Genomic DNA, 26192 nt, shown 5'->3' on the forward strand with positions numbered 1-26192 from the left:
GAAATGGTACCGCTCCAGGTTTCTGATTGTGTGATAGCATTATCAGTGGTTGAAGTTTATAAAATTTCAAATTATTTATTTCAATAAACATCTTTGAAAAACAAAATCATTGCCTGGAATGTTTTTTATGGCTTAAGAGTAAGACCTGAACAAAGTGAACGAAAGACTGATTCAAGCGACATTTGTGTGGACGTGGCCTGGAAAATGGATAGATGCAAATGTATACTAAAACAAAGAAATAGGTCTCACAATTTATGGCCGCGGTCATCCTCTCCTTAATACAGTGCAGTCGTCCTGTCCCATGTGCAGAAAAATACCCCCAAAGCATGATGCTACCACCCCCATGCTTCACCGTAGGGATGGTGCTCTTGAGTTGGAACTCATCATTCGTCTTCCTCCAAACGTGGTTAGTGGAATTATGACCATAAATTTCCATTTGGTCTCATCTGACCACAAAACTTTCTCCCCGAACTCCTCTGTATCATCCAAATGGTCATTGGCAAACTTAAGACGGGCCCTGATGTGTAATCCTGGGCTGATTCCTCACCTTTCTAAGGATCATTGAGACCCCACGTGGTGATATCTTGCATGGGGCTCCACTCCGATTGAAGTCATGTTTAGCGTCTTCCATTTTCTAATTATTGTTCCAACAGTGGACCTTTTTCCACCAAGGTGCTTTGCAATTTCTCCATAGCCCTTTCCAGCCGTGTGGAGTTGTACGATCTTGTGTCTTTGGTCTTGGCCATGTTACAAGTTTAAGTCTTGCTGATTGTATGGGGTGGACAGGTGTCTTTATACAGCTAACAACCTCACACAGGCGCATCTGATCCGGGACAATACATGGAGTGGAGGTGGACTTTTAAAGGCGGAATAACAGGTCTTTGAGGGTCAGAATTCTATCTGATAGACAGGTGTTTAAATACTTATTTGCATCTGTATCACAAAAATAAATTGTTAAAAAAATCATACATTGTGATTTCTGGATTTTCTTTTTAGATGATCTCTCTCACAGTGGACATGCATCTACGATGAAAATTTCAGACCCCTGCATGATTTCTAAGTTGGAGAACTTGCAATATAGCAGGGTGTTCAAATACTGTACTTATATTCTTCGGTGTCGTTACTACCTTGCTAGGCTATTGTAATGGTATTAAGAGGTAGGTTAAATCTGGTAAGTCCACTTTGAAGGAGCAAGGTATCAAATGCAATGCTTGCCGCTGCCTGAAACACAAATAGCGCTTCCTCATTCATCGATGACATCATTAACTGATTTACCAATTAGGAGTTAATGAGGTCACACGTCAAGATGCCTTGTGGCAATAACACGTCCTTGCCATTTTGGTCACAAGGTGTCACTATAATTCAACTTGTTATACGAGACGTGGGATACTCCTCTTCGGTTAATCCCCTTCCACTCACTTTCTTTATTTATATCTAAGAGGAAGCAGCTGAATACATTCAAAATTGGATTAATTAACGCGCCCTCCCTTTTTTTTTTTTGTCGTAGTGACACTGCAGCGAACCAAGCGGACGTCAAAGGGCGTCTTCCAGTCCAGCCGTGCCCAGTTGCCCGTTATCCTCCGCTGCTACCCCGGCTCTCGGTCCGGCCCTACCGTAAAAGGACTCGAAGTTTTCCATTGAAAGCACCATGTGTCCGTCAAAAGTCCATTTGTTGACGACAACGAATCTCCTCAACATTGGGAAGCGAAGATTGGCCGAACGCTTTGCCATGCGCAGAAAACTATTAATTTGATTGGCCAAAAGACAAGTCAATCAAGTTGCAAGGCAGTGATTGGCTTCGAGTCTCCACATGGGCGAGCAGGTTCGGCTGCGGCCGGGCAGTGCTTTCTCCGGTGGGCGGACTGTGGCGCTGACAGCGACGCTCGGAGTCTCCCGACAAACTGCCACAAAGCACACAACAGACGGGTGAGTCATGCCGAAATATGGGTATTGTGTTGTGTCTACGTTTTATTGAGGCGTGGAGGTATAGCAGTACGTGCAAAGTTTTGTCGGTGGGTAGTTGGAGTCACTGGCAGTGACACGACGGTGATTTGGGATGAGTGATCGCACTACTGTGTGTGTGTGTGTGTGTGCGTGTAGGATAATGGTGCCTTCAGGTACTCGTCGGAAACCAGTACTTTCACTTTGAGTGCGCAGTTGGAATGTCCGCGCCCTTTCTGTTCATTAGTAGCCGCACTCTCTTCAAATTTGGTTCTCGACTTCCCGTCAACGCAGAGTCGAGACTTCACACGCGTTGCATATATCAGGCAAGTGCATGCAGTAAATCCGATGTTGAGGAGCTCGTGTGGCAGCGAGGTTCCAAGCAAGTTACGCAAGCGAGTTTGAGTGTCACGCTGTCTCTGGTGGATCATTCATTTGCAGTCTGGGGGAGACTTGGTTGTATGTTTATGACTGAATGCTCAAGAACATTGATACGTAGCAATGCATAAAAATGCTATTAGTCTTATTGCTGCAGTTTTCGACCATCTTTAACCCAAATTTAAAATTTTTCTCCTTGTCTTATCGTTTGGTGATCATTGTTTCAGCTTGTGGTTTGAAACAGTTATCATTTATAGTCTGATACATTTTGGAGTTTTCACCCCCCCCCCGCCCCTATTGATCGCTTAAACCACTTCAAATTAACTGAAAACGACCAAACCATAGCATAGTTTTAGGATTTTAGCCCCTTATTAGCATCACTGCTTGCATTTTTTTAATTCATTATCCATCTTCTGCTTGTTTTGTGTTTTTAAATTAAATGTTTTTTATAATTCAAGACCAAAAAGTGCTTCTGTTTTTAAATAAATATTTTTTCAATTAATGTTCTTTATATTGCTTATGGCCATGCTACCCTGAGAACTGCCTTGGAATACCAGGTCCTGTAAGCTTCTCTCCCCGGTTATATGCAGAGGGGTTGCGTCAGGAAGGGCATGCGGCGTAAAACTGTCCCAAACAAATATGCGTTCATCGAAGATGACGCGCTGTGGCGACCCCTAACGGGACAAGCCGAAAGGAAAAGAAGAATTAGCCACTTGTATTTTTTGAATCATTAAAGTGATTTATTTCACATATAGCTACTAGTACAATAATGGACCTTTGATGCTGATTTGATTTTATATGGCTTTTTAGTATCTCAGATTTTCACAAGCGGGTCTGGAATTATCCCCTGCAATAAACGGGGGTTGGCTGCACTCTAAAACAACTGTTAGCGTGTTTATGCGCCGTCCAGCTTTCACAGCCAAAGATAAACATGTAGCTTAGCTGAGGTGTCATTTCATAAGTGAGCAGAGAAAGTGCACTCTCACTCAAGTGATTTACTGTACATCCGGCGAAGAAATACCCTGATTCTGAGAAGCAAGCAAGCAAGGAGCGAGCTGCACGTTAAGGAATGAAGCACAAAACATTGACTACAATGACTGGAAACCTGGCCTGCACAATCTTGATGGGGTATGTGTTTGTATGAATTTTACCAACCATTTTGTTTGTGATAAATACTATATGTAGCTAAAGAGTGCATTTTTTTTCACAAGACCTTATGAAATGTGTAAAATGTTAGTGAATGGTTCAAGGAAGGACATTTATTGATTTCAATTCTTTTTTTCCTTGGTCATTTATAGGTGGTCAGCACCCTGAGCTGTAGAATGCAAGCCTATCAGTGTCATCGATATCTCCGCCTTCAATGCTTTTGCGCTATTCATTGCTATTGATCCCTCCTGTTACTGTAACCAGTTTAAAAACATACAGACGGATTGTCTTTCCACGAGGTGATCATATAGAGAAGGCCCCCCACACCAAGTGTACGCCAGCTGCTCCTCCCATGGTGGTGGAGTTACAGACCACTGTTATTGCCCTCGCAGAAACCACTGACACTGCCTTTGCCACTGCTGCCTCCAGTTTGAACAGAAAGAGTTAAAGCCTGGAAAAAAGAGGTCTTCTACCACTTGCACCAAGTATGACGGGTGCATTTGTAGAGAGCACCAGGTCATATGCGGCTGGAACTGAAACTTAACACAGCACCCCCTCTCAAATCCACTTGTCTGTATGTACTGTAATTTCTGGCCTATAAACAGTGACTTTTTTCACACGCTTTCAAACCTGCAGATTATGCGGTGATGCAACTAATTTGCATTTTTTTTAGCGGCTGCAAGGGGGCACCTGAGCGGAAAAGGTAAGCGTGAGACGGTGGAATCAATGTGGCAAGGAAGTGACTTTTACCGGTATGTTTTTTTTTTCGTTTGTTTTTTCTTATAAACCGGCCCTGTTAGCGGTGTTCTAGCATGTTGCTGTGTCTCACTGATTTTTACCGGTATGTTTTTTTTTTCTTTTTTTTTTTAAAGCGGCGCTGCTAGCGTGTTGCTGCTGTGTTACTGTCTCAGTGATTTAGGTATTTTTTTTTTTTAACCGGCCCTGTTAGTGCTGTGCTACCATGCTTTTTTTTTTTTTTAAACCATTTTTTTTTTTTTTTAAACAGCCATCTTGGTGCTACCGTGTTGTTGCTATGTTACGCGAAACTAAGGTATTAAAACTTTGAAAACTCTTTCTGTGTACCGTCTTTCTTTTTAAATAGCTCATGTTTCAATGTGGACACTAGCGGCTTTTACACAGGTGCGGCTTATGTATGTACCAAATGGTATTTCCTTTACAAATGTACTGGGTGAGGTTTACAAGCCGGTGCGCTCTGTAGGCTGGAAATTACAGTACATTGTGCATGTTAAATATTGTCTATGTATTCATTTCTCCAAATTTATGCAACAATTAAAACTCCTAAAGAAGGTAGAAAGGGTTTTTAGTACATAATACTGAGTCATTTCCCAAATCTTGGAAAGGGAATCTGTGCTGGTCTCAACTCTAGTAGGATTTAATGTCACTGGCTCGCTTTCGCCCTGTTGGAGTCTGTGAATAAGGAAAGAAAAGAAAATGAATCCATCATCACTTTGCTTGAGGTTGCTGCAACTCAAGGCATCTGTTGCTTGTGGTTAAGTCTGAGACAAGGATTATAGTATTCTCATATGCTGTAAAAATTGAGCCAGCCCACTGGGCTACTCTGAGAAGTTAGAATTTGATCAAGTGCAATTACTAAAGCTAATATTTATTTCTATTTTTCTTAGTCGCTTATCCTTACTGGGGGTCACTGGAGTGCCGGAGCCTATCCCAGGTGTCAATGGGCCGGAGGCTGGGCACGCCCTGAACTAGTTGCCAGCCAATCGCAGGGCACATGGAGATAGAGTTGCACTCACAATCAGACCGAGTGGCAATTTAGAGTGTCCGATTAATGTTGCATGTTTTTAGGATGTGCGAGGGAACTGGCGTGCCCGGGGAGAACATGCAAAATCCACACAGGCAGGTCCGGGATTGAACCTGAGACCTCAGAACTGTGAGACCAACGCTTTCCAGTTGATCCTCCGTGCCGCCTTGTTACCTGACCATTCTAAAGAAATATGTAATCGTTCATTGAAATAGGATTTGAGGTTTTACAGAGCATTATCTGAAAGGCAGCCCGAAAAACAGATGTCTGACTATGTTGCAGTGGATGAGTGTGTTTTTATTTTTGTGACCACCCGAGCGTGTGTGTTGCGGGTGAATGTTTGAACCCTGAGATTGCGTGACAACTGCAGATTGACTGAATGAAAAAAATGGTGGGATAGATGGCAAAGAGGAGTCGGATGGTGCAGCGTGAGCCGCTCCCTGTAATCCCCCATCACAACAGCAACAGCTGGAACGGCGTGGCAGCACCCGGGCTTGGCCGCTGTTATTCGCCCTGCTGGGACTTGGATGTAGAGGTGGGGTCACTTGGCACTCGGGGGCATGGAAGCTTTGATGGTGAGACTCACTTAAGCGATGATATTGAGCATAGGCTTTACACATTTTGAGTGGGAATTCAGTTGTTGATCGAGTTTTTTTTCATTTTATTTCTTTTTTAAACCAACTCAAAATAGTGAAAAATCCAATTTCTACTCAATGCTGTTTAGTGCAGGTACAGAACAATTTAATGTCAACAAATTACAAACTGCAACTGTTGTATTTCTGTGCAAAAAGGAAAGTCACTGGAAAGGGACATTCAAAAATCATTATAGCGTGTATTGATTGACTCTTGTTAACTATTCTGATAACCTTAAACCATTATCTTTAAAATGAGAAGGGCTAAGTAAATTTACATGCATGCATACTAAATTTGAATCTTACTTTGACCTTCTGCGAACTGATCGTAGGCACCAGATATCAAGCTGGTAATTTTCTTTATTAAATGTCTTTTTCTTCAGAGGAACTTATTCCAAAGGTAAGAGACCCCATACTTCATCCTGACGGCTATATGCAGGATGAATGGTGCAAAACGGTTTCAGTATGACAATAATGTGACTGACTAAATAAGCACCCAAAGTATTTTCATGTTTCCGCTTCACGTTTGTTTTGGAATGAGTCTGACCTCTGTGTGTTTGTGCTGCTATACATTCCAGTGCAGTGTGTTAAGCCCGGCCCAGAAACAATAGTGCATAGTTCCCAAAGAGATAGTGTGTGTGTGTGTTGAGCTGAAACCATTGTGCTCATACAGGGAATTCATTCATCACTGTGTCCCTTTCGAAGGGGAGCGAGGAGACAATCATGAGGGACTGGGAGGACAAATATACCTGTCAGTATGTTCCCACATAGGCTTTAGTAGTACAGTACTGTGTTCTGAAGAATACAAGTTTGCTTGGAATTCTGTGTAATTCACACATGTAACAAGATCGCATTTCTTTCACGGAACTAAGCAAAAGTTTTGCTCTTTCAGTCTTTTAAGGCCCACTACAGGCTCAAACTGGATTGTTGATGTACATTATGTAATATTATTAAATATTTATGCCTGATGTGCAGTACACGCCCTTGAAAACCCGTAGTCATACTGTTAAATTATGTACATTAGCGGCATATATTTATAGATATTTTAACTTTGGTAAAAATATCTTTCTGCACCTCTATTTATAGGATTCGTGTGAAGTAATTATTTTTTTTGCTGCCTTTACTAACTCATGGTTGGAATAACCATTGGAAGTCATGTACTTTATTTAAATACCAGAATGTACTTTTCGGCATGTCATTCAGCTATAGTGGTCGATAACCATCCATTACCTGAACCGCTTATCCTCACACGGGTCGCGGGAGTGCTGGAGCTGATTTATAACAGCTGTCTTTGGGAAAGAACTTAATGCCAGTCAGTTGCAGGGGATGTAGAAACAAACAACCATTCACTCTCACACTCACACTAAACTGCAATTTAGTCTCCAATGGACCGTTCCGATGGCGATCTTAAGATCTGCCCCCTTAGCCATGGCCCACAAGCTTCCAAAATGGCGAGTGAACAGAACATATTTGAAGTCGATCCTCTATCGTGCAGTCCAGATATTGTATGTTTTTTGCCAAATGCGTCAAACTTGTCCAAGAGAGTTAGTTCTACAGAGAAGTGTCAACTATTTCACGCAAGGATATCTACACGGAATTAAGATTTTAGACAGAGCAGGATGCAATCTCAGCGTTGCAGCAAAATGGCCGCACAAACTTCATATTGAAATCCAACAGGATAAAATACTGGAATCGTACTGCACATGTAAAGCAGGGTGAGTACTTTTTACTTGAAAAGATCATGAGTAATATCTTTAAAGTCTTTATAAGTGAGTTCAGTTTGATTTTCTTCAAGTGCATTTAAACAATGGTGATTAACTCAACCCTAACCCTAACCCAATACGGCTAACTGATTGGCTATTATTGTACGAGGGATTCACAGGTCGGAAAGGTCCATTGCATGTTTTTTGGATGTGGGAGGAAACCGGAGTGCCCGGAGAGAACCCACGCAGGCAGAGGTAGAACATGCAAACTTCACACAGGCGGGGCCGGGATTTGAAACTTGGTCCTCAGAAATGTTGAGGCCAGACCCTATAACCAGTCGGCCGCCATGGTCCATATCGAATCAGCCAAATTCATTGAATTCGCATCTGAAAGAGAATAATGATGACTTGGTGAAAATTCATGTCGCATTTTGCATGTGCGTGTGTGTGCATGGGTGTGAGGATCTGCCACCGATGAGGCACGAATTTTCTCGAAACAGTTCAAAAACCTTGTTGCAAAGATTTCCATGATAGAAGCAATTTAAGTAATACATTGTACGCTATTGTTAACATAGTCATTCGAATTGAATTATTCCACAAACTATACTGGTTACTCTTTCACCCTCACCTTAATACTGTATTGTAATTACATTTACTTAAGTCACTTTGACTTTTTAGTGAACCTACAGTGTAGTTATTCTTAAGAGATTTAGTCATTAATTTTGGATTCTGTGCTTTTCAGAAGCTTTAACATCACACACTTTATCCTCTATTATATAACAAGCTTCCAAAGGTGTGTATGTGCACGCATGTTTGTGTCCCCGAGCTTTTGTGACCTCTGTTTAGTTCAAACTAATGGTTCATAAAAGATTGCAACATGAAATATATACAACAGTCCATACAATTTTCATTTTATAGATAACTTTTGAAAACATTTTTAGCTTGCATGCAAATAAAAAAAACATCTGTGAGGGGTGTAGGGAACACAGGCCAATATATTCTCAGCCTCTCACTACCATATTTTAGAACATCCACATTAACATCCATTAAGGATGTTTGAAAAAATGTGTGGAACATTAGTTAAAACATTGAATCGATACTTAACGATTAATCTAGTTGTAAAGTAACAGAGAAATATAAATGGACGACTTAATGTGCAATAGCCAAGTTTAGAGATGCCTGAACAAGGACAGTAGAAATGCAGGGATTGCAGACTGACGCTTACGTGATATTATACTGCGTTATGAGACTAATTACACCACGAATATGTCTTCTCTCCCTGGGGCTCTGCGCCACTCCCAGCATTGGATAACAAGCCAGAGAGGCCTGTGGGTGCTGTCTTTGTCTTGTCCTTTCACTCTTTTTCTTAGTCACTGTTGGTTTCATCACTTGTTGCAGTCCAAGTCGTTGTGGATCCTAATGGCTAACATGCCAGCCCCTTTATTCTCAGACACCTATGTTGTGTGAATGGCTCCCGTTGCATTTTTTTTAAGGTTCATGATTGTCAGCTCGGTAGCGCATGTGAAATGAGAGAAGCGTGTGTAGTTAGCGAGAATGTGGGTGCGTGCCTTTTGTGTTTATGTGAATTTAGATGAGAAATTTCGGGACACTATTAGGTAGTGCTATTTAAAAGTAAGAACCATTTGCATAAGAGTGTGGAAATACTATTCCAGTGTCAGAATATTAATACAACAGGATATGCATGGAGTCAATGGTACATTATAGTGAGTCATTCAGTGATGTATATTGCTGAGTAGACACGCTGAGCTTATGATCTCACCAGAATTTGAATATGAGTAAACATGCATCAAAATTTACATGTTCTTCTAAGTGGGAATGGTAAAAGACTCAAAGGATTTATTTCTTAGACTTCTTGAGTTAATTGAGGCATTTGAATGTTTTTCGTACAGTGCAGGTTTTTCTGTATTTTTTGGAAATTCTATGACTACAAGCTTAAGCTTTGCTCAAGGTAGAAGAGATTTGACCATGGAGAGTAAGCATAATTTAAATAAGAATCAAGTAGTAGTAGAACCTGACAGGCCTCATTTGTTTCCACTAAGATTGTAATTGACTTTATGAACCAAACATTTTTTTAAATGACCGATAGTTCAGCTGTCATCAAATTGCTCATATTTGACATCTATGAGGATGCTCATTAATGCGTGCATTTTTTAAAAAACTTTATCACATCACCAACCACAAGTGACATCAGTTTAAAGGTTGACAAGATGGATTTGATTGTATACACTTGGGTATTTTCAAACCGCCATCTAATTGGCAAGCTAATGGATGTGGATCTGTATGTAGTTCTAAATTTAACATTGTAAAATACATCATGTATGATCAGAAATTCCCGCAACCCTTGTGAGGATTCGTGGCTCAGAAAATGGATGGATGATCAGAAATGTAGGAATAGATCCACTGATGGATGCTGTGAGTAATCCTACAGCAGTAGTCAGTTCATTCAAATTTCTGGGATTCCTACCTTACATACAGTAAATTTTGTATCCATATGCACATGCGCATGCATGGATGTTTGCTGACAAAGCTGTGATTGTGAGCCATGCTGAGTGGCTGACATGGAATGTTAGTGACAGCATCTTACTCAGATGAGTATGATAACAGCTGGACACATGGGTAGTTGTGATGTAATTGTGTGATCTCTCAAAGACAAGTAGTTGACAAAATGGACCTGATTTAACATTTTATAACCAAACGAAAATGCAACTACTTTTACCTTAACTTTGCAAATCATTACCATTTACAGCTGGGAGGGATTTCCGTAAGTAAGTCGGCCTTAATGGGATGACAGTTGGTGGCTTCCTGAGTGGCCTTCATGAGGTTTGATTTGCATGGTGTGAGCAGGTATCACATGGGAGTCTCCAATTTCTTCCCTGCCCCCCATCTACTTTCAGGATAGAAGTCAACAAGGTTCATGCTGCATGTGTAACTCGGGGTAGATTTCTCAGGTCTTAGACTTGATTGATGGTCTTGCATTGTCAAAAAAACTCTGTGACATTTGAAAGGTATTTTCATATGAATTACAGCCTACAATTAACAAGAAATAACACAGGCAGTTTATTACCTTGAATATAACATAATGGTGCACTTGTTTGTCATAAAAGAAAACTTTGCAGCACCACAGCAGTAATGTTGCAGTTGACATTTCAACGTCAACAAATTACATTTACAATTATATTAAAAGCAAGTTTTTCCCCCTTTCTGGCTTTGCTTAATTTGTCCCAATACCAAACATTCTTAAAAAAACAAACAAAAAAAAAAATTCCAAAGTTTTTCCTCTGTTTTTAACTTGCATCAATTTCACAAGACTCTTCACAAGCCCCCCGTCAGCTATATCTGAAAACAAAAACAGATGTAAGGCGATGAAAAAGGGGAAATTCCACGCACAAGGAAAGCCGTTAATTGATTGTTTCTGACTTGTCTGTTTCTAAACCTGTCTCTAAAAAGTGATTGATCCTTTAATGCAAGGAAGCACATCAATTTAGTTGAAACAATCAATCTTCCATCCTCCTGTTTACATACGAGCTCCTTCTACCTATTCCCATTCCGAGGTCAAGGAGGAAATCACCAAAGAAACCGAGTGAATGACACATTCTCTCCTCAGTTTCATCATTTAATGAAGACGTCATTTGGGGGCCACGGATGAATCATCTCCTTGGTGGAACGATTTGAATCACAACACACCCAATATATGCTTTATGTTTAAAAGCACATTAATTTAACTCAAGGATCAATGCTACATTTGTTTGCATGGAAACAAGCAGAGATGATCGGGATAAGGTTCCCTCAACTTAATTTCCCATCTTCCAAAATAACAAGACTCATTAAGTCGTGTTTAAAAATAAGGATGGATGAACTATATAATTTGTGAAATTCTGCTTTTCTTAAAATCCAGCTATCTGCTCATTTTTATCCACCCCTTTCAAGGAGCTAAAATTGTTTCGCAAAGGAAAATTTTGTTTCCTCTTTCATAGCGTCTCCTTGCTTCTCGCTCCTTAGTGCTTAAGAGAAATAAGATCCTCGATAATATGGTAGTGTTAGAATGATGTCCAAGTCTCAGTAGAAACCTCGAGAAACGAGGAGCTGGGGGCCTATGAATAGATCCACCCCAAATTGTTTTTCAGGACTTTCTAAACTACCCCGTATCTATGGCACACTGTGTGCTAGGCAAAAATTAAATATATATATTGTGATAGCCTGGAGTCAGTCACATAGTGTCAGTTGAACAATGGTATACTCCAATCCTGACCCTAAACTGGATCAGTGGAAATGAAACTGGACGATGACTAGGTTATGTTTTTTGGATTTACACTTCATAATAAGGTTTTGTTTACATTCAGCATACCGTCTTTACCATACCATCTTTTAGTTCAAAATTAGACTCTTTAGCTAGTTGACTGTCCAACCATCACTGAGACTATAAAGTACATAACAGTAACGGCACTATTATACCCCAGTTCTCTGGCTATGCTAGCTCATAATTATAGGTTCACACTGCAGTAATATAGGGCTATTGAAAATGGATTACCCTCTATTTATTTTGCAGACAGAACCCTCATCTGTTGACAATATAGTTCAATACTGAAAAGAACAGTTACAGAAGCTGAAGTCTTTGATTTTTCTACCCATTTTTATTTATATCTTTGGCTCCCGATTGGTGGGTGCAGTATCGTGTCCTCGTCAACTTTTGTTTTGTGGTACAATCACGAAACTGTGCTTGAGGCAGGTCAGCAAAAAACATTTTTTCCATGTTGTTACTCGAGCAGAGTTTAAAGAGCTCACGTTATGAAAATTCCATTCTTCATTAACCAATTTGGTACAGTTGATTTTTGCATTTCTCTTGAACAATACCCAACAAGATTAATGCAATTCACACTAGTACACATTCCTAATCAATACTTTACCTGTCACTAGGGTTGGGAACGATAACCTGAAGCGATATATTAATTTGATTAGATGAGTTACAAGACATATAGGTTGCAGACTCTGTTATTGATACAAAATCTCCCTGGAATCCCTACATACATCGGTTGTAGGTTTGTGGACCAGATATCACGAGGCCTGGAATCAGTTCCCTGAGGTTTAAAAATTGTCTTTCAAAACACTACAAATGTTCTTTCACAGTGCTCCCCAGGTAACGTTATGTTTACAACCAAACACAGCATTAGTGGATAGTATTGACACTACTAGTTTAACGGCATTTCGCCATAGCGTCACTATTTCAACATCAAATGACTTTTCAGTAATTAAAATACTTTCGTATCACTCAAACTGGGAGTTGGAATCTCGAGCCGCCTCCAGATTTATGCTTCAATTAATTTATCGATGCATTACACGCAAATTTTCTACTCCCACCACTAACAAAGACATCACAGACTCAAGCCTCTTTCACACAGGACATCTAAGGCCTCATTTTCATTATTATGATTCTTTTTTTTCTGGATCAGTGTGTGAGACTAAAGGGAGTGGGGAGGTTAGTCAGCCGGAGAATTTGATGACTTCCAAGTCTGTAACAGAGGTGGAGCACTGCCAGCCATGACCAGAGTGTCAAGTTAACACCAGAGACTCACTGTCTACACCCCTGTGTAGTAAGCAACTGTAGCTGTTGCACCGCATATCTATTTATCCGTTGCACTAGGTCATTTCAGCAATCATGTCCCTCTTCAATGTGTTTCTGTCTGAATGGGATATCCGAAGAAATCCTGGCCTAAACCTTTTGGATAAAAGGTTAAACATCTTTTTCAACCAACAGTCCTGTTGCCTAGATTTAACTTTTTTTTTCATGAGCAAGATGCTAGCTCGTGATTTCAGTGACGTCTCAATTACATAGCGTTCATGTGTGTGTAACTGTAATAAAAATAAAAGCTGTTCATTCATATGGCTTGTCATATTGGGTGCCATTGATAGGTGCACTTTTTGTAACATAAGGCCTCTTTATTATGGAATTGCAAATTATTTTCTGGACCCCTATGAGTCTAGAAATTCATCAGTGGCTATTAAGTAACTCCCCTTTTCAGTACAAATAAATATATATTAAAAAAAATCATCACCATCACTGGCTGACCTACTGCTGCATTGCTCTCACATACAGTATGTTGTCACAAGTCTTTCTGTGTGCATTTACAATACCACAGGTATGCACTAATCACTCACGATACTGCACAAACCGCATCCTAACATAACATATTGGATGTTTGAAAAAGCTAACATAAGGTAATTGATTTGTTGTTTTGACTTTTCATGAGTTAAATGTTGAAATGTTTATATTTAATGAGATTTTTTATTTAAGTAAATTCATAAATTCATGCTATTGGACAATCGTAATTATCTTTACTTAGAAAAATGGCAAAGAGGCATCATGGTTAGGGAACTGTGAGGTTATTAAAATCTTTTAATTTGTGTACTTGTTTTGGTGTGTTTCTGTTTACATACAATAGTGATGTGTTGGGAAGCAGATTAAAAAGCAGCTTAACCTTCACCTCTGTTTTTTTTGGCAGCCGGCAAGCTCTTGCTCTCTTGCTCTCTCTCTCTCATGAACTCAAACGAGCCAAACCACACACACAACTGTGCAGAAGTAATCCACAAACGCATGCGCAGACACACATATTTGAACCAGACGCCACAATGGAAAGTGCCTTTTTCATTGATTTCCTTCCTTTGCTGAATCCAGATTGTTTCCGAGTGGCCACACCAAAGCTGTGAGCAGGATGTAGCAAGCAAAAGCTCAGTTAAAAAAATAATAATAATTATATTCATGAAAATTAAAATCTGTGGGCACAACTTATAATGGATCATATATCAATGTGTTTTTAGATGTAGTAACTATCCCTGTACCAGCTTGTTGGTTGAATTTATATACTATAGAAGTACACACACACACAGACTTAGATGATGCTGGGTTAAAAGTGGTAACTAGGCCAGTTTGTGACTGGTATGGTCTTTGCGGTGGAGGCAGTATGCAGCAGTCTTCCTGCAACACACCCTGATGCAGTGGGGGAGCTGGAGGGGGATGGGGGCTGTTGAGGAACTTAGCCCATACACTGGTATTCAAACATGGATTGCCTCGTTTTCCCAATCAGATCATATGCTTTTAATATCTTGCTTTTTAACTGCAGCACACAACCAGGCCTTGTTTTCTTATTTAGTCACAGCCATGTTTCATATTTTCAGAGTCAGTCATGGCTATGCTACTGGTGTCTGGGTTTGGGTCAGCCGCTGAATGCCAAAAGGAATTTTAAGCATGTCATGGTAAAATAAACGTGCTGTCCAGCAGATGGGGCTCCAGAGTTGTAGTTGAGCTTTAGCTGTTTTGTTTTTGTCATATTATTGGGTGAAAAACAACAAGAATAATCATGTCCTAGGTTTGTATTGAATGTATTTGAATTTAAGTTTTGGATAATACAATGTAAGGCTCCTAATCATAGTAACACTGCAGTATGTACAGTCACAAGCTATATTTTTAGGGCTGCAAAAGCGGGTAGGATTTTTGGCAGCTGATGTGCATTGGCCTGGAACGACAACTTGACCCGCACCCTGCTCTGAATGACAATGAGTGTCCTGTTTCAGAAAGGTAGCTTGTGTGAGGTTAAAAGAGAGCCTTCACAGGTGACGTTGGATGTCAGGAAGACTGGGAGGGTGGTGACGAGATAAATGCAGACAGTATCTGAGCAGCACAGTAAGGTGGCCAGCTGGATACCATTGCTAATCTGGCATTATATTTGGAAAATCACACAATATGAGTGTGTAAATTGCCTGTCCTCCATTTATGGAATAATTTTTCTTGGGTGAGCTGTATACTGTGTATGGACAGCAGCTAATTGTTATCTTATACTTGTTGCTTCAATTAACCCATCAATTGTACAAAAAAAAAAACTCAATTTACATCCTTTTAAAAGTGCATATGATTTGATTTAACACTGCGGAAAAGGTACGATCATGAATCTATTCCCACCTCTTGGTTTGCTTTGATTACAATCATGGAGGGTTGAGATTTAATTGCTGATCATCGATGCATCTTGAACTGACATACCTAAGAATCCATCCGTTGTCCCACCCGACCTAGCATGACACGCCGAATAAATGATCACAACTTTAAACATAGAGCTCTTGTTGCACCGGAAACTCTCCATACACACAGACAACTGTTATGATTTGGAAAAACTTCCCACAGCTGTGTACGATCACTATTCTTGTCTAGCATTTGTGAGATTATCACTATAAAACATCACAGATTATGTAGCTCATCTTTGATCTCTATCAGAGGGCAGGGAATACTTTTTTTCCCCCAATGTGTGGCATACTTGATTTAATTGTTTAACCCAGTGATTTCCAACCTTTATCGAGCCAAGGCACATATTTTACAATTGAAAAATCCCACAGCACACCAACAAAAGTAAATATCACGAAAAATGGATAGATTTAATTACTGAGTGTATTTCCTGCCATCTAATAGAAGATGATTTTTTTGTTCTGTCTGTCATTATGCCTCACTGGCATAAATACATGAATAAAGATCCATTATTACTTGGAAATACTTTAGCATTTACATAAAATTGGATAACTTCCCACGGCACACCTGAAGAGCGCTCATGGCACACTAATGTACCCCGGCACACTGTTTGGAATCACTGGTTTAACCAACTCAATTTCCACCTCCATTGCAGATGCAATATGTATTTCAATTATTCACTTCAGTGCTTGATGCACAAATGCATTCGATGACCATGTTATTTTTTTTTTTTTTCTCCTCCTCTTTTGTGAACAGCCATGGCAGAGTTAGACTTGAGTCTGAGCGACGCTCTGGTGGACAGTGCTCCGCAGCAGGGTCCAGAAAGCCGGGTGGAGAGGGATTTTGTGGCTCAGTTGGAGGCCGAGACCTTCGACGATCAAATTGGCGAGACGGTTGGCAAGACGGAGTACATTCCTCTGCTGGACAATGATGATGCCACCGGAGGTCAGTCAGCATGCCTTGGATGAAGGATGACAATTGCTTTTATGAGGAGAGAAAATGATTACATTGATTAGACCAACTGGTACCTTTACACAGATAGACATGTACAAAGCAGCAGTACATATCCAAACAACACACAGCAATACTCACATGAATAGTATAATCTTTCATCACTCAATGTGGGAACATTGAATACAACTTGGTTGGGCACCCTCTCTGCCTTTTCTCATTGAAGTTAATTATACTGCATTACTCCCAGAATACGTCAGTGCTGCCTGGCACCTTGTGGCAAAATGTGGTACTGCACCGAAGACGAGCAACTCCAACCTTGGACTTGCCTCTATCCTGTTAATACTCTCAAAAATGGTTCCATAAAACGTTTCCAAAATAGCGGGGCCGCAACCAAAGAACGACAGTATCATAATATAAACTTCTACTGTGGAAGTGTTTTACCAACAAACCAAATGTCCTTTAAAATAAGGAATAATTGGTGAACAGGGCTTTCTGTCCAGATACATTATTAGTTGTTTAGTATGCTATTATTTTGTTGCCAATAATGGATATGTATCTCTTTGACACCCACTATGGCCATGTTCCATTTTAATCATACAATATGCTTAATATCTCGAAAAGCACCTTTTCTATTAACCATCAACACCTCCATTCTTAATCATTTCTGTTCATCCAATATTTATTTTTTTTCATTTCTTGATTTTTCTCTTTTGTATTTTTCACGTTTCCTTGTTGTTTCCTTCACTATTGGTTATTAATGTTTCGAGCTCATTGTTAATGTCTCGCTGCCTTTTGGTTGACATTTGGAAGCTTTGCACGGTAGCAATTAAACTGAAGTATTGAGTGTTTTCTTTTTATGTCATCACTTTTCCTGAACAGTTGGCCTCATCTGTTTCCTTTAAAACCCTGAGCATGCATAAGCATAATCATTTTTTTATGTAATACTCTATGAACTGCAGATGCCCTTAAATGACGAATGGTATCAGGCACTGCTGGACCTTGGCTGCCATTCTGGATCTGCTTGGATGTCATTCAGCCACAAGGCGTGTTGTCCGAGGATAAACAGACTAGCGGCCACCGCTTTGAATATACCAGCTTTCTGATTAAGTTTTTTATATTGTAGAGTTGCGTCTCTGCAGTGAGGACGTACCATCCAGATGGTCATGGGTCGAGTTTTAACCCTGTAGAGTTCATTATTTGACATACTTTGGTCTTTCCACTTTTTCTTGTTTCTCTGTGAAATCCCAGTTTTCCTTCACTGGGTTAAATCCAATTTTTAGGCAAACTTTCTCAACACCAGGTAGCGATAATGCTCCTTTCCCCTTTTTTAGTGGTGGCCGTTCAACGAAGGCACGTCTTTGCTACTTTCTATTTGGTTACTGATACAAGTCCAGTTGTTACATTTATACATTTATAGATGGCATAAATCAAGCATGTCCGTACCATTGATTGCAAATTCTAATGAAATATGAATAGATCTAAGGGAGATAGATCTCGAGTATCAGATAAACATAGTGACAGTTAAACTGGCGATGACTCAGCTCTGAGAGATGTTGTGGCTCCGCAGACACTCGGGTCAGACAGTCAGACTGTGTGTGGGCACTGGTCAGTGACAGCCAGCTACGGGACAGGCTGTGGGTGGTCTTGCCAGTGATCGGCTCTGGCACGCTTTGCACATTTGGACAAATGCAGACATGCTGACATGCAGTGGAGCAGGGTGAGGCAGTCTGCTTGTTATTGTCCTCTTTCCGCAGGGAAGTTGAACGTTGAAAGCACACTTGTTTTTTTTTTTTTTTTTTTTTTTTTAAATCACATTTGATATTTTACCACACTGCTGCAAGAGTTCACGTTTATTCATCTGCTCCAAGCATCTTATTTATATGAGTGCAGTCTAGTAGGTATGGATTTACTGTATTTGTCACTGGCATTTACTGTACATATGGAGACAAATAGCCTTGTGTGCGTGTCTGTTATTGCATGTGTTAATGTACTGAGACATGTTGTCTGTTGATGGGTTGAGGAACATGGCCCATTTCCTCAAGCTTATGTTAAGTATCTGTACTTTTAGACTTTTTCTGCATATTTTTCTGCAATTCTTCCTGAATTATCCTCAAATGTCAGTGTCTTCACATTAGGATGGATGTCGTCATAGCGATCCAAGCCATGGCAAACCCCTACATTAATTTTCCAGTTTAGAACAGGAATCAACAACCTTTTTGAGGCTCAGGGCTACTTTGTGAGCACCGTCGAATGAAAGCAAACTTCCAAAATAATAAAACGCCACATACTTTAGAAAGCAAGCAAGTCAAATTCAAAATTTAAAGCACAAGTCATAATAATAATAATTTGTTCTATTATTAGAACATGCTTTGCGGGCCTTAGGTGGTCCTTGCGGGCAACCATGCACGCACCGCATTGGTGACCCCTGGTTTTGATCACTGTATATTTAATGTATTCCCTTATCACTGTTTGCGCAAGAGTAATTTTTGTCATATTATTTGAATAGCTGCGCATTCACATTTTGAATGTTTAGAATAATCAGTGACCAGTGATACAATCTCAAGTTGTGAGTGTAAATCAATCAGAGGTTGGACTTTGATCCCATTTTATCATAATTGTCACACATTGGCTTCTAGCAGTTTTGGGGAGTCCATTTGTTTGTTTGGGTTTTTTTTGTTTTGTTTGTTTTTTGGAAGTTGTGTGCAAACATTTAAGCACAGAACCTGAACTCAAGACTGACTATATGAATATATAAATTTTTTAACTATTTTGCCTCATCTGCTGGACTGAGTCACCAGTGTTCACATTAAACAGAGAAGCTTACCTTGCCTTGTGACACCTGTCCCTGTTTACGTTTATGCCCCAATTAATCTGGTCTTCTGACTTGCTGCCTGTTTAACTCGTTCTGAGTTGCGCGTACGTGAAAGATAAATCAAGTGCAGTGACCTGGCATCCTCGTACAGTCACACTGCCTCATCTTTCTTCAGCATCCTGTACCAGCACCAGCAAATATGTGCTGCTACCTGCCTGCCTTTTACTGGTCCATGTGCTAGTCATAGCTTTCATCTTGTAGTTGTGCCCAGTGACTGTAATGAAGTGCCCCTTAATAAGACTTGTGGTTTAAGTATCAGTGGTTCCACTTTATTTCTAGCCCAAGTTGTAGTTCTATTTGTGGAATCAAAACTATATGGTGGGATTTTTTTTTTTTCTTGGTTTTGTTTATTATCTTTTAGAGTCATACAGCCACTAGCAATCCATTGGACAGTAATCTTTGCTTGTTTCTGTGCTTCCGTGTATGTGTGTTTGTGCACACACAGGTACAGCATTGGAAAATGGAGAACAGCAAGCTAAGGGGGTGCAAAAGCCCGGTAAGACAGAGCCAACAAAGTTAGAATACTACTCTCGCTCGATCATCTGCATATGCCAGTCATGGCCACATTTCTATTTTTATTATGTCCAATTTACATTCTTTTGCGTGTTTGGTGTGTGAATATAGGCAACTGGACCAAAATGCAAAAAATTATATATATTGCTCAGCTGCATATTACATCTGTCTATACAACTGTTAATTCCCCTTAAAAAGTGTTAAACTTTAATTTTAACAAGGATGATACAAAATAGTGTACCATTGCAAGGTGTATCAAAAAAATGAATCCAAGTTTTTGTTGTTTTTTAAATTATAGATTACCTGAGAAGGGTTGCGTCAGGAAGGGCATCCGGCGTAAAAATTGTGCCAAACATATATAGGCGTTCATCTGAGATGATACGCTGTGGCGACCCCGAAAGGGACACGCCGAAAGAAACACACACACACACTGTAATTTACTGAAATTTTAAAGTACATTTGTAAAGGAATTACCATTTGGTACATACATAAGCTGCACCTGTGTAAAAGCCGCAAGTGACCACATTGAAGCCCACGTTGAAACATGAGATATTTACAAAGAAAGACAGTACACAGAGTTTTCAAAGTATTTATAGCCTAGCTTAATTAAGCAACAGCACGGTAGCACGAACAGGGCTGGTTAAAAACAAAAAATAAATAAATACAGGTTAAAAAAAATAGCCACGGCAGCTCCACAGTAGCAACACAGCAGCACAGCACTGCAAGACATACCTAAATCACTGAGACGCGGGAGAAACACGTTAGCGCGGCGGTAACGTTGGCACAGTGCTAACAGGGCTGGTTTAAAAACAAAAACAAAAAACATACCACTAAAAATCAGAGACGTGGCAGTAACACAACAGCACAGCGCTAATGGGGCCGGTTAAAAAAAAAAATAATAAAGAAAATACACACACACCGGTAAAAGTCCCTTCCTCAGCACATATGTTCCACTGGTCTTCTTACCTTTTCCACTCAAGTGCCCCCTTCCAGCCATTACAAAAAAAATTACCGCATAAGCCGCAGGCTTGAAAATGTGTGAAAAAAGTCGCGGCTTAAAGGCCGGAAATTACGGTATTATGATTTGTAAAGGGGATATACGTTGCCAACCCTTTTCGTAGTATTTGGGATGTTATATTGGCTCTACAGTGCCTCAGTAAACGTGAATTATGAATAAAAATCACAGTCCCCTTTGTATTTCTGTCTCGAGGACTGGAATCAGGTCACTGGAATTTCTAAAGCGTATCTACGTCATTAGTGACGATGTTCGCCTTCCCTTTCTCCTTCCAAGCCACCCCTGTCAATATAAACATAAGTGGGTCTTCTACATGGATGCAACCAATCAGCGGGGAAATGGGTGGTCCCAAGTATGGACAAAGGGGATGCAAAAATGAGTCAAACAGATGTAGCTGTTAAGGAGGACCTTTTCTGGACACTTATGACAAAACCGAAATCAACACTTTTCCATTCTGGCTTAGTCACTCTATGGAGGTCTCATCAGGCAAAATACAGAGCCTAAATAAATATCACACAACAACATTTAGTTCGACCATTCACTAGTTAAAATTTTCTTCTGCATGATCATATCAGCCTTAAAGTTATAAGTCTAGGGTGTCAGACTTATTGAAGATCAGGAGCCATTTAATGTAGAATGTAATTTCAAGAATAAGGGAAATTTACACTAAATGAGGCAGCCCCCAAAATGTTCAGCGTTCTTGTAGGCAACGTGAAAGGAATATCTGATTTGTTAAAATCCCTGTTTTGGCAAACGCCACGACCATGACAAATCAATGCACTCGTAACAAACCCTTTTCACCTTGCAGCCTCACTTTGGACCCAGTTTATTCATGGTTTAATAAATTAGAATAAATAACAGACACAACATATTCACATCACTGCTTACTCTCGAGACCCTGAGCCTATTCAGAGACATAGATATACGGTAGATACACTTATTAAACACGATGCCATGTTGGCATTCAAAAAACAGCTATTACACTACTAAGCTGAGCTTATTTTTGGTTTCAGGACATCCTTTTTGCCTTATTCACATTCTAATTTTGGTGTACAACGCTCCAGGGTGTCTCAGTAGGGATAAATATCGGTGACGGTGTTCTGCATGTTAAGTCGCCTGCCTGTGGTCTTTCGCTGCTTTGCATGGCATGAAGGAATGAGCAGCTTTTGTCTCCATGGTAACCAAGGTGTATATGTGCATGTGTAAGTCATTAATCAGACGTCACCCAGCCGATTGGCATATTGTATGAGTGGTATATGAGATTTGACTTTGTTTTAAAGTGAGGCACCTATTGTAGACCAGGCATCTGGTCTTGGTCTAGGTACATTGAATCAGCCATTATTTATCAGTCATTACTTGCAACAGGGACATGGGTTGTTAGGGAATCGAGAACATTAGCTCAATACTAGCAAGGTTAATACATCCGTGCATGTATGTATGGTTTCTTTGAGATGCTGCATGTCACTGCACAATGACATATTTGAAATATATTATCGAAATCAAACGTTCACCAAAGACGTGCATAATTATGTACAGTACACATAGGATTTTGCTTTTGCATTTGTTGACAATTGAATTTGTGAAACCTGACTAATTGCTTTCTTTCCTTTTCCCCTGTATCCCTTCTTACCTTACTTTCACGTCACTGTTACTTTTTTGTGTTCATCCTGGTTTCATATTATTTCTGAGCATTTCAATATATTTTTTTTCCAACTGCTGCCATTACACACCCTTTACTTTGCTTCCCAATTCCTTTTTTTCTCTCTCTCCACTATCCCTAATGCTTCAGAGGACTAGATCCCGCCTTCATCGCTACACTGACTGTCCATCAACTGTTTATGCTTTCATGCACCTATTTCTCTCTGCAACATTTACACAAACACTATCTCGTATCCATCATATCCTGTCGATATTGTCCTTTAACAACGGGTAATAGTCTTGTTATACATACACGTGCATAAATAGGGTCAGATTTACTGCTGTAAATGTTTGCATTTAAATACCCGGCGCAAACTTGGTCGTGCACACAAGAAGTAGGTGAAGTGAGAGTTAGTGCGAAAAATGTTTGCCCTTGTAAACATTTTTGTAATGCTAGCCGAAATAATTTTGAAGTTATTTTGCACAATGCAATTTTAAAGACTCTGAATAATCTAAGACCTGCTTTGGAGGCAGTCACAAGAAAGAGTCATAAAATATAAAGAATGACAAAACTACAATTAACTGTGCAGATTCGCACGTGTCTGTAATTTCAGCATACTGTGACAATTGGTAGTCACTTCTCCCAATGTAGTTTTTGTGGGTTGACTGTCCAAATTTTAAACACAATGTTAGGTAGGATAAGCAAATAGCTGTACATCTAATTGACACCCCCTTGGGGCATGTTAAATAAACCAAATGTGTTTTTTATGTGGCTGCTGGCGTCCCTAGCAGTTTCAGTGTAATCAATTTAGTAATATGTTTTATTTGCCTCTTCCAATAACACTTCCAGTTCCATCACATCAAATGTGGAAAAAAAAAATTAAATACAGGGTACAAGCTGCTAAAGTGTTTCTTTTGCAAAACTCATCAAGGAGCTACTAGCCAGGCTGGTGTGTGAGCAAAATGAACTGGGAAATATGCTGATTTAGTTTTCTGGAAAGATTTCAACTATTAACTCGCACACGCACGAACTGTTTTAGAATGAGCGGACACATAATTTACTATCCGCTATTTGGAATCTTAGTAATTCAGAGTTTTGGGTAAACTTAAAACTAAACTTCAGCACACACTGTTCCTCCAAGTAATGCTGGAAAATTGTGTATATCAGGATGTTTTGGACTCAGTCAGTCTGATTTGAAGCTCAATTTTTTTTTTTTTTTTTTATGTTAGTTTTTTTTTCGTGAGGGGGGGGGGGGGGGGCGTCTGTCAAGTCGTTGCCCAGTTCATTTCCTCTGTCTCCAGTGAAATGTTCTCTTGTCCACTTCACTCTCATCACCTAAAAGCAGGAGGGTTATTTGCAAATCATCTGACACGCACAGACACACAGCAGCCATATTATGAGCTTCTCCTTGCATAATCCGAACTAAACTATTGACCCAGGAAGCAATTTAAACACATACAGCATTTGTTCCTATGTGGAAAAATCCATCCGCAATCAACCGGTATGAAATTTGGTTCCAGTAGTGGGGGGAAAAAGTCCTAACCAGACAAACTCATACACATGGACAACTATGCTCAAAGGCATGTCTGAAACCTTTCAAACTGATTCACCAATACTGTGAGACTCATCTGTCAACACCCGGCAAGGAGGCTGTTTTTTCCTCACGTGTGTGTGTCTGACAGAGTATGTGTATATAAATAACCCCACTGAGTGATTATTTATACTTCTGTCAACGTGTTCATTTTTTATTAGAATGCTACTCATGCCTCTTTATGTTGATCACCTCTCCGTAAATTACCAGTTGCCTGAAGTTCTGACTTCTTCCTTCGGTTGCACTACTTTAATTCCTGAACCAAATAAATCCTACTGTGACAATCAGTAATATGAAAAATGTTAACACAAGTTACCGTTTTCAGTTTTTTACCATATATGTGTTGCATATGTTTTTTTTTTTTTGTTTTTTTTTCCCCAGTAGATTTATGTCAACTATTCAGTACTTAGTCATTCCTACATGATTGTTTGCTCATTTTATATATTTTTTGGTCACTATATTGACTCATCAATATTTTTTTTTCCTCAAATGTTATTGTAGTTTGGCACAGCCTGGTAGATTTTTCTTACAATACACTGTATTCACTTGTCCATTTCAGGTGTCATAATAATAAGTATATTACAACAATCAAGTTGATAATTTTGAAACATTATATCCGTGACCATTCAACTTGAAAAAAAAAAGGCCTCCGAAAAGGTATTGGTATAGATCAAAACTGTTGAGTTAACAAGCTTATCATTGTCGCTCAAGCACTTTCAACATACATTTTTGATAAGCCTTCTTTCCACCAAGCGGACATTTTGATTTAACATTGTATGGTTCTCATCTGTTTATCAGGGTTGTTGATGTTCTGCCTCACAGGTATGCTGGGAAAAAGAGAAATGCATGTTCCAGAATAGCTTTTAAACGGCACTCTTTGTTTTCTCCCAATTCAAATTATTTTATTGCAAAAATTAAGAAGGACAAACCTCAGTTCACAGATGACCATGTTCAGGGAAAAATGGTTTATGATCATTGCCAGTGAATATTGCATTTAATCAATCACAACTGGACAACCTGGACTGCCTAGTGTGATAGATTCTGTACCTAGGGTTTACGATCGATATATTCAGACGAATATGGCTTGACATCCCAAACCATGTTCAGTTTGCAAACAGAGCATCTCTTACAGAATGCTTAGTTGTACTTTTGTTCACATACCTTTCTGTCGGTTGCTTGAAATTACACAATGGTATTGTTCCCAAGAAAGTACAAAGTGCAAGTGACTGTGCTATTGGGACAGCCTGGAAAATGCTGTGCTTCTAGTGCCGTCCAATGAGTTCTTACTGGTGGGGCTGAGCAGCAAGCGCGCTCACCCACACCTGAGCACGTCGGTCTGGGGCCCCGCCATTTGCTCCTTGTTGGGGATCTATGCTGCTGGGAACAAAGGTAACTTGATTCTGGGGCTATACCACAGACATGGTGTTTCCTTTCAATCTAATCGCAAAATTTGCTTCACTTCACCAACATTGCGGTTCATGAACTGAATTTCGGAACGATTTTTGGGGCTTTTTGCGATATGTAGCTCCATATCCACAAGCCTACTGAAGCACACTAGTGCCACGAGCACCATGACAAAAGTGCCAGTTTAGGTAGTTATTTTGGGACTTGACTTAGGAAACTCGGTAAAATGCCAACCCTACCGCTTGATAGAAATTAGGCTTTTCTTTAATATGTATATCTACTTCATATTGATTGGCTTACCTGATTTCAGTGGGTTTATGATGTCTTAAAAGACATGATTTTTATGACATGATTCCAACTCTCCAAGTCATGTATGTAAAACCCATCGTCCTTTGGTTTATTTTGACGTATCTGTCACTGAGCTTCCTTATATTCTCACCTGTATCTGCCTGCATATTGTGTTAATAAACTAAAACCCTTGCCTGCATATTGTGTTAATAAACTAAAACCTAACAGACTTACCTTGTCTTTATTGCTTCTTCTAACCAACCTGCAATAATCCTTTTATCTGTCTGAACTCCTTATTGTCCCCATT

The 26192-nt window shown here is 39.8% G+C and overlaps 1 protein-coding gene across 7 annotated transcripts in view; it reads left to right on the forward strand.

The window, feature by feature from the left end:
* The first annotated feature begins 1504 nt into the window (after positions 1-1504).
* LOC133492805 (microtubule-associated protein 4) overlaps positions 1505-26192 on the forward strand; it is a 62189-nt gene continuing 37501 nt past the window's right edge. The window contains exons 1-3 of one of the 7 annotated variants that reach the window (XM_061805513.1): positions 1505-1926; positions 16366-16554; positions 19881-19931. In XM_061805513.1, coding sequence (XP_061661497.1) covers positions 16368-16554; positions 19881-19931 — 238 coding nt within the window. In that variant the 5' untranslated portion in view covers positions 1505-1926; positions 16366-16367. Of the gene's footprint in view, positions 1927-1997; positions 2268-16365; positions 16555-19880; positions 19932-26192 lie in introns of those variants that run through there. The other 6 variants (XM_061805515.1, XM_061805517.1, XM_061805519.1 and 3 more) reach the window with 6 other exon arrangements.

Source organism: Syngnathoides biaculeatus, chromosome 19, assembly GCF_019802595.1.
Source record: "Syngnathoides biaculeatus isolate LvHL_M chromosome 19, ASM1980259v1, whole genome shotgun sequence".
NCBI lineage: Eukaryota > Metazoa > Chordata > Actinopteri > Syngnathiformes > Syngnathidae > Syngnathoides > Syngnathoides biaculeatus.